The following is a 9,799-nucleotide window of genomic DNA, read 5'->3' on the forward strand; positions in this document are numbered from 1 at the left end:
GTGGTAGGTCAAAACTGACCTGGTCTGTAGTGGGAACTTCCCATTATGTCTCAAGTAGTTCAGTGAATAAAAGTCGTTAGTTGAAAAAAATACGTTATTATTACAAAGCCATAGTTTATGTAATGGGACATCTTGCTCAGGTCTTGAAAGCTGTAAGAAATGGCTTATTACTGGTTTTCCTGTGTCACAAAAATTCATTGACTTAATTGAATTTAAGGATAAAGGTAAGACTAAGGATAGGTATATTGCAAATAGTGTGTTATGCTGTGTAGGCACATAAAAAGCTGTATGCTAATGTTATCATGACTTTCAGAAGTATAAAAATAACTGAGCCTATGGGGATCTCTGCTTACTGAGAGTTTAAAAAAGGATACTCCTGCCTTTTTCCACCCTTCAGGTCTGCACTTCACTGTTTTACTTGTGCCAGCTCTGAAACTCAAACTTACTGTTGAGCATTCTAAGTAAACAAAGTGGCAGGAAAGAAACAGGAAAAAAGGTGTTCATGAGACATTTGAAAGAGTGCCAAAATTGTGAGGGAAGGAGAAAGATTGTTTGGGAACAAATCAGACAAGAGGGAGGGTAACATTTTCTTGCAGCAACCTATAGGGATTGCCTCTTTATCTCTGGAACCACAGCTTCAATCTTGGCAGAGCAAACTAATCTCGTATCTCTGTCACACCTAAGCCCTGCTGGGAATCCCGGGCATGACCTTGTCTGCCTGATTCCACAGCTCATTTGTTATCCATGTTAGAGTAAACCTATTAAATAGAGTTTGACACGTGCTGGGTTTGTGGGTTTGGTTTGTTTTTTTAACCTGTCTGCCAGAGTTCTTATTTCTCTGTATTTGTATAACAAATTCTGGGTATGTCCACTTCATTGGTTCAACTCAGTAGGTCATTCACAGGGAGTCTGTGTGGAAAGCATCAGAATCACCCTTGCTTGCACTTACAGGCATGTTTGGCCTGTGAGCATTGCATCTGATGCTCTTTGGGAGTGCCAGACTTACTGTGCTCTTGCATGTATTTCTCTGGATATACAGAGCTGGATTTGAAATGTGGAGAGAATGTTACTGGTAGAGGTCAAATTTGTCTGATGAGTTTGAAGAGAGGGCATTTACTAGAATTTATGTCACTGTTTTTCTGTACTTATAGGAAAATCCAAGTGAAGAGGATGCAGCAATTGTAGACAAAATCTTATCCTCTAGGATAATAAAGAAAGAAGTAAGTGATTGTTATGGTATCAAGTTGCTTATTTAAAGAAGGATTTTGTATCTGCCATGTTACATTTCCCCTGAATTTCCTTTCCTAGATATCTCCTGGGATGACCGTAGAAACAGAAGAGTTTTTTGTAAAGTACAAGAACTAGTGAGTATTAAGAAGCTGTTTCATTGAAAGTGTTGACTGAAATGATAAATATCATATTCGTGTCCTAAAGTTTTGTATTGTTTGAAGATTATATACAACCAGATTTTTTTATCTTTAGAGATTTTTCTTTACAAATATAATCTTGCAATTGCTAAGAATCTGTATTTTTTTTAGTAATAACTTGAAAATTATCAGTTTTGTGAAACCAGCACTGACCAATGAGTTGGTAGCTGGAAGAATAGAATTTTTAGAGAAAATGTGTTTACTAATTCATGCTTGAGGCTAATCTTAATTTCATTCATTTAAATCAGAGCTATATTATAAAGCTAGATTTTTTTTGATGTGTCAGACATGATTTAGGAGAGGTTGATGTAGGAGTCGGTCTTACTGTTTTAAAAAGAAAAAAAAACTTATACTGTTAGAAGTGATTTTTACACCAGAAGCAGAAAAAGTTAGATGCAATCTAATAAGTACCTCAGGTATCTGGGCTCTTTCTGGTAGAGGTGTCAGAGTTTAAACTTGATTTATTTCAACTCCCTTTAAATACACTTGTTTCTTTTCTTAGGGCACATGAAAGAAATTTGTGAATCTATAGAGTCCTATGGATCACAGCCCAAAAACATTGTGTTAACTAGGTGGTGTAAGGTGATTATTTGAAGGCATAAATTTTTGATCTTCACAGTGAATTCTGTCCTAAATGATAGTGTTCTCTTCTGAGTGAAATTCTGGTTTATAAAATATCTCAACTGTATTTTAAAGATGGATAGTAAGCCTTTGCTTTCATTGATATGTTAAAGTTAACCTCTGTAATTTTAGCTCTTACCTCCACTGTGAGTGGGCTACAGAACAACAGCTTCTAAAGGATAAAAGAATCCAGCAGAAAATAAAACGATTCAAACTAAGGCAAGCACAAAGAGCTCACTTTTTTGCAGATGTAAGTATGAAATGCGCAATTAAGCATTCTTTCTGTGTAAAATGATGGTGAATCCTTTGCTTGTAAATAGAGCACCTGAATGCTGAGAAGTAAAAATGAGCCATCAGGGTTGGGTTTTTGGTTGCACCAGGAAGTTTTGTTGAACGTCATTTTAAGAGCAAGTTTTTTGGAGTCAGTGAACTAACCTGATTTGCACAGTTTAAAATTTGGGTTGTTTGGGTAGCTATTTAAAAGTGATAAGAAGGGGAAGATTGTTAGTATGGTTGTTTCTCTACTATATGACCTTCCTGAGACAGTGCTTCATCCCTAAATAACCGCATTTTCTATTCTAATGTCAGTCTCAGTGCCAGTTGCCAAAAAAAAAGGAGGGTGTGGAATTTTAAGTTGTGTGCAAAAGTCTCAGTGGTTTCCAACAGCCAAATTGACTTTGTGTGCAATGAGACCAAGTCCTAGCATATATCAACTGTTTTTGCCTCTCTACTGAATTTACTAATCTTGCATTGCAGATGGAAGAAGAACCTTTTAATCCTGACTATGTTGAAGTAGACCGGGTATTAGAAGTATCTCTTTGTGAAGATAAGGACACTGGTGAGGTAAATATATCTTGAAACAAGTCAAGAAGATACACCTTCAAGTATTGTTTAGTAATCATAATTTTAGCTGATTTCAGTGACACCTTAATGATTTTAAGCTTCAATTGTATTTTTATTGAGATATGACTGTCTTGTCATTTCCTGTGCTAGTCATGTATTTTGAAACCAAAATAAGAGTTCAGTGACTTATATTTTTGTGAGCATTAATATGTGATGGTAGACAAAGCTTAGGTAGTTACTGGCATAAATGTCAGGCTTGATCATTGCCTTGTGAGTTCTGACAAAAGGCTCTTGTACTCTCATGTACTGTCCTGTCCGTCTGGTAGTGGAAAGGGGTCACTGCTGAGAAAAGTGCAAGGCACAGGGCACTGGTGGTTCTCTCTTCCTCACTAACTCTGTCTCTAGGCTTTAAACAGCCAGCGATTGACAGGTGTTTTGGTAGCCAGCAGAGGACGTTTCCCTCTGTATTTATTGAAACTCCTTTTTTAAACTTGAAATACCTCTTCTGGAAAGCTATTACAGAGCAAAAACATGAAATGAGAAAATTAAAAAAGAATTACTTGTGGGTGAGTGGAATTGAGAAGTTCTCCGGGGATCTACAACAAGTGGCTGAGTATGAGAAGCCAAGGGTAAGCAGGCAGACTAAAAAGCTAAACAGAACATTTTTACAAGTAGCAGAAATCTGCTTTTGTTTGCAGCTCTCATAAGTTACTCAAATAGTAAGGCATATTAGCAGTCTGTATACTAAATTAAAAGCTGATAACATTCAGAATTTTCTTCTGCAGCCTGTTATTTACTATTTAGTAAAATGGTGTTCGTTGCCATATGAAGACAGTACGTGGGAGCTGAAAGAAGATGTAGATCAAGCAAAAATAGAAGAATTTGAACAATTGCAAGCTTCCAGGCCTGACTCAAGGAGATTGGTAAAATTATATCTAATTTATTTGTCTGTCTTTAAACTTTAAACTTTTGTGTTGAAACAAGGCTTATTGACATCCTGTGTAACAGATCTGTGTGCCTTGTTACCTAAGAATAGTAATACCTTCAGGTAGGAGTAGATAAATATTCTTATTTAATTTGTTACTTGAAAAAAAAATATTAATGAAAAGATACAAAATGCTATAACTTCGTGAGCTTCTGAGTCATGAGCCACACATTAAAACTGGCTGTCACAGAATCTAAACACCATTAAGACAAGGAGAAAACAAAATAAAGTATAAACATCCTTTTATAGAGAAAATGGTCTTGTGCTTCAACTCTGAAGGAAATTGGCAAATGAGATCTGTCAAACAGACTCTGTAATTACTTCCTGCTTTTATTTTTCTTCTTGCCATAAAGGGCTAGCTCAAAGGAAGAAAAATATGTCTAATGAGGATATCTTTACATTATCAATCTTCTGTCTCATAGAGCAGGAGAAAACAAAATAGTTCTATTTCGAGTTCTGTATGTCATTGTCAGAGTAAGACGTGTACTGGGTGATGTAGTACAACACTCATTCTAACTTATTTTACATCATTGAATATGCACAGTGTTTTAATCTGCAGGCTTTGGATTTTATTTTAATGATTTTTCCATCTACAGATGATGACAGTATCACAATTAACATCTTCATATTATGTGTAGTTCATTTTTCTAATATTTATTTAAAATCCTGCCATTTTGGCATGTGGGAAGAAGAGCTTTTGTACCTCTCTGTTACCATATTGGGCTTTGACAGAGAAAGATTATGTTAAAGTGCAGCTGTAAGACTGACAGTCATCTCAGCATCAGCAACAAGTATTTTTTATTCCAGGCTCCAGCAAGTACGAGAAACTATTTGCTGACGGCAGGAGCGCGGCTCCGGGTGTGGGGGAGTGGACAGATGGTTGCTTGTGGGTGAGGGGAGGAGGCCACAGCTGCTGGGGAGGGACAGCTACTGCTGCTCAGAGACCTGGTGTCAGGTGACGCTGACGTTGGCAACGAAGAGATAAAAAATTCAAATCCAAAATTCAGAGCTGCCAGATAAGGCCACATGAGTCCAGAGTGAATGTGGGCTTTTATAAATACTGAGAAATTCAGGGGGGGAGTACAGCTGATCAGAAAAGCTCTTACTAAAAATATTTTGCTTGAATGTGCGAGTTTGTTCATGCTGCAATGCAGAAGCTGTCTGAAAAAGAGTGGGTTTTGCTGGAGTCCTACCTACTATCGGTAGAAAACTTCGTGTTTCTCTGCTGAGTTTCCTGCTAAACTAGTAGCCAGTCTGCTAAGTTTCCAGGCTTGAGAACTAGTGTGTGTGACTGTACATTTTTTTTACCCCATATGTTAACCTTTTGGCTTTCTTTCAACTTGCTAGGGACATAAAGTTGATATACCTTGATACTATTACAGTCTGTTTTGTCATGTCCTTTGTATCATGATCCTGTGTATGCTGATACTGCTTTTCATCCAATCTCTTGGTGAAATGGATTCAGGGAACTAAATGGCTCACAGGTCTGCTTTTTTATGTTCCTGGTGTTGGCTTCTTGAACTGGCTAACTGTGAGACTGAGTGATCAGCAGGGACCAGGGCAAGTGCTGAAGGGCAAGGGCAATATCACAGTCCATCAGTGTACGTTGCCTAGAATGCTTCAGGAGCATCACCGTCCAGAGTTACTTAGGATCTGCGGATTTTTGTATTCCCAAATACTTGGTTGACTCTGGTTGTAGGACATGTGTTATTAGAGTTTCCAAAGCCATATTTCATATATTCTTGAAGTTTCACATATGAATAATATATTAGTGTTTCAAATTAGTACGGCCAAACTATTTGTATGTTTAGCTTCAGAAGTCAGTTGCTTGATTTTATAATATAGACTTAAATTTGTATTTATTTGTCTGTATAAATCAATACTTTTAAAACTAACTTCAGATTTCCGCAGACTAGTCATTAGTATGTAATGTTAACAATGATACCCTCCCAGTTTTAAGGTTGAATAATTACATTCTAAATCTTTACACTTAGGAAATAGTGGGTTAAAGTGTTTTGGAAAAATAAAACATATACTAACTTACACATGTGTTATCTTTCCCTTAAAGGACCGTCCACCTCCAAACTCCTGGAAGAAGATAGAGCAGTCCAGGGAATATAAAAATGGCAATCAGCTCAGGGAATATCAACTGGAAGGACTTAACTGGCTTCTGTTCAACTGGTATAATAGGTATATGCATGGAATGTTTTCTTAATCTGAATCTTAAACCATATGGAGTGAATCACTGTTACTGGGATGAATACAGTGTTAGCTAAATTTATCTCAGCTTCTCTGCTTATAGCTAAAGGGATGTAACTGGGAAAAACAAGTTTCCTTTGGGTGTGCAAGTATGTTTTTCTCAACAAGAATAACAAAAAAAAAAAAATCTTAAAAGAATAAAACTAACCTAACTGAAAATAAGTTTTCAGTGGCTACAAGGAAATGAAAGTTCCACCAAAGTACAAGCTTTGAGAATTTTCAAAACCACTGGGAAATGCTGGCATCTTTCAAGATTATTTCCAGAATTAATATGTATTTCAAATAGTTATTTCCCTTCAAAAATAAGGCTAATAAATGTTTTCTTTATTGTAATTGAAAGTTCATTTTTCTTCATTAGTGCTACTATATAATAACAGGAATGTAATAACTTCCAGTATTTTTCCCAAAACAATTTATTTTCTAGTCTTGTATCTTTCTATTTGCTTTATTTCCAAAATATCCATAGCCTGTCCTTCATAGAGATGATGTCAGCAAGCATATGCTTTTACCATAAACTTTATGATCTGCAAAAGAAAATCTTGTTTTATTTCTGAGTCAGGCACTCCATAGCTGTATGAGCATCTGTGCAAACAGAGTGAAGGGCTGGAATGCATGGCTGAGGGTGAGCACCTGGGGGCACTTCATGTCGTAATTCACTTACATGCATCTGCCTCGCTTTTAGAAACAGGACAAGTTTGTCATTGATCCTGTAATGCTCTCCTTCTATATGAGTGTAGCTGGGATACTGTCGTGTGGATTTTAGGGGGTCTTCATTAATTTCTAGCAGTTTTGTCAAAGTGAGAGTATAGGTAGGAAATCTGATAAATTTGAATCCCTTTAATTAAGGCAGATGTATTCCCAAAAGAATACTTTGGAAATATTTTTCAAGGAGAACCTCATGGAACATTCCATTCTTAGGTTTTGCCAGTGCTAAACATGATTGAAAGCTTGTGGTTTTGTGTACTGAGTTCATTCTTTCACCATAACCAGAGAACATTTGCAAGCATCTTTTACAGTGCCTCAGTTTTGATTATTATTTTCAACTGGTATATTTGAGCTTTGTTTTTATAAATTGTCCATTTGAGTAACAGCTTTAGTGCCTGTACTTTCTTTGATGCTAATAACAAATAAATATGTTTTCCTTTTAGGCGAAATTGCATTTTGGCAGATGAAATGGGTCTTGGCAAAACCATCCAGTCAATTACCTTCCTCTATGAAATCCTCCTGGCTGGTATAAGAGGGCCTTTTCTGATCATAGCTCCACTTTCCACTATAGCAAACTGGGAAAGAGAATTTCGCACATGGACTGACCTTAATGTTGTAGTGTATCATGGAAGTATGATCAGCAGGCAGATGATTCAGCAGTATGAAATGTACTTCAGGGACTCACAGGTATCGTAATGTCACTTGTATGCAGTAACTTACCCAAAACCTGTTTCAGGTAGTAGTAATGAGTATACTTCACATTATCTGTGTATATACATCTTACTGAAAGTCATTTTACATCCTGAGATGTGGGCTCTTATTTAAGCTTTTTGCATATCAGAATCTTTAGCATATGCTTGGTGAGTAAATTTTCTGAAAGTGGCTACAGCAAGCTGTGTGTTGTTTCAGTATGCTGAGGAATTTTGCAATTGAATAGAGCAGTGACGCTGCACTCACGTGGAGCTTGAAGTGCACACAGATGGATGCAGTTGGGCCTTGAATTTGAAGAGCAGAGAGAACAAAAATGCAGCCGATTAAGCTCTGTTACTTTTATGTAGCTGTTGATTTCCTTATCCTGGTGTCAACTGACTTTGTATACAGTTGGCTTTTCTGTCTGAAATACTTCATATTAAATGACATGAAAAGATGTTGAAATCAGACTTTTTTACAAGGTGTTTTTTTCTTTTCTATATATTCTGCCTAATTTTTTTTAAACTACCATGGCATTTCTACAAAATTGATAAGGCTGAAAACTTTTAAAGTTGTGCTAAATATTGAAATGACATCTCATTTCTCTAGTGAGTTATTGTATACTGCCCTGTGTCTACTGTCAGACCAGTGGTGAGTAAGCTGGATAGAAAGCCTTCATTTACTTCTCAGATATTTTTCTTACTTACTGTATGAATGCCTAATGTATTACCATCATGTATTTTTGACTGATTGACTGTGGGGTTTTTTCGGTCTCTCAGATTTTCCCAGGTTTACAAATTTTATATTAACTCCATGCATCTTTTGAAACAGTTTTATTCAATAGTTGTATCTGTAATTTAGAACTGGTTAAGATTTTACTGTTGATCAGACAACATTGGATTTATGGCTATGGAGAAGTACTCATTATTATTAATTTCAGAGTTACAGAGATGTTCTAAATGTGTATGGGATAACAAAGCAATTTATCATGTAAAATCAGATGTCTGGCTCTTGGTAAAATTTCAGCAACAAAATCTTAAAGCTGAGCAGATTCTAAGAAATGTAACAAATTTTGTGTATGGATGAATCTCTAGGGACGTATCATTCGAGGTACCTACAGATTCCAAGCCATTATCACAACTTTTGAAATGATTCTTGGTGGATGTCCAGAGTTAAATGCAATTGAATGGCGATGTGTTATTATTGATGAGGCTCACAGACTGAAGAACAAGAATTGCAAACTCTTGGAAGGACTAAAATTGATGAACCTTGTGAGTAACTATATTTCACTTTTTCAATTTGCTTCTAGTTAAGTGCAGTACAATAATAAATCACAAATTTCTTTTACCTGACCCAAAAAAAAACCTCTCAAGCAGTCTTTCTCAGGAGATACCTGTTCGTGATAATCTCTTCAAACATAGGTATTTTGATAGCTGATGCTAGTATGGTTTTGACTGAGAAAATGTGTAAAAGTGAAAAGAAAGTTAAAAGTTTAACTGTAAGCAGACTCTATTTCTGGTGATAGTATTGTATAGTTCATTGTGTTGATGATTTCATTGAACATGTGTCTTTTAATAACAATAATTTTTGTGCAAGTTTTTGTGCTCTAATTGATGTTTAAAATGGTAGAAAGTATTTTGAACAAGTTATATTACAATTAAAAAAAAGTAGTAGAAATTAAAACAGAATTGTCTACTCCCATGGTTAATGTTTTGATATAGTAAAAGATTTTAAAAAGCAGACACTACCATGAATTTTGAGACATTTTTCCAAGATGCACCAAGAATAATTTTGCTTTGGTTGTTTGTTTGTTCGTTTTACTTTTTTACTACTTGGATACACTTGTTTCTACACATTTTCAGAAGTCATCTTATTTGCTTTCTGCTTAGTATATGTTCTCCACATTCTAGAGCATTATACATGTGTTAATGTTACAGGCAAAAGTTGTTTTCAGTCGTTTCTTTGTTACAGATGTTGGAAGAAATTGACAGAAATTAAAAAGGAGCTAGTAGAAAATAGTTACTGTTGTTCTTTTATAGATGTGTTTATCTGTATTACCTGTGTACTCAGTGACACACAGAGCTGATATTTTAAGCTCATGATGCTCAGACTTAACACAGCTTTTTGCAAATGTATGCACATAAGGTCATGTGAGCTGTGTTTCCTTATACAGGAGCATAAAGTGCTGTTAACGGGTACCCCACTGCAGAACACTGTAGAAGAATTGTTTAGTCTCCTTCATTTTCTTGAACCACTGCGTTTTCCTGCT

General features: G+C 35.9%; 1 protein-coding gene across 1 annotated transcript in view; it reads left to right on the forward strand.

The window, feature by feature from the left end:
- Positions 1 to 9,799, forward strand: part of LOC103776243 (chromodomain-helicase-DNA-binding protein 9-like) — a gene marked incomplete at its 3' end in the record, with an annotated part of 80,240 nt that overhangs the window by 46,183 nt on the left and 24,258 nt on the right. The window contains 10 exon segments of the mRNA XM_008943741.1: positions 1 to 3; positions 1,152 to 1,220; positions 1,309 to 1,364; positions 2,181 to 2,298; positions 2,805 to 2,891; positions 3,677 to 3,814; positions 5,945 to 6,066; positions 7,284 to 7,527; positions 8,625 to 8,801; positions 9,704 to 9,799. The exon segment at positions 1 to 3 is cut by the window's left edge and continues 153 nt beyond it. Of these exon segments, the coding sequence (XP_008941989.1) occupies positions 1 to 3; positions 1,152 to 1,220; positions 1,309 to 1,364; positions 2,181 to 2,298; positions 2,805 to 2,891; positions 3,677 to 3,814; positions 5,945 to 6,066; positions 7,284 to 7,527; positions 8,625 to 8,801; positions 9,704 to 9,799 (1,110 nt within the window).

This window comes from Merops nubicus, unplaced genomic scaffold (genome assembly GCF_000691845.1).
Source record: "Merops nubicus isolate BGI_N331 unplaced genomic scaffold, ASM69184v1 scaffold2157, whole genome shotgun sequence".
Taxonomy (NCBI): Eukaryota; Metazoa; Chordata; class Aves; order Coraciiformes; family Meropidae; genus Merops; species Merops nubicus.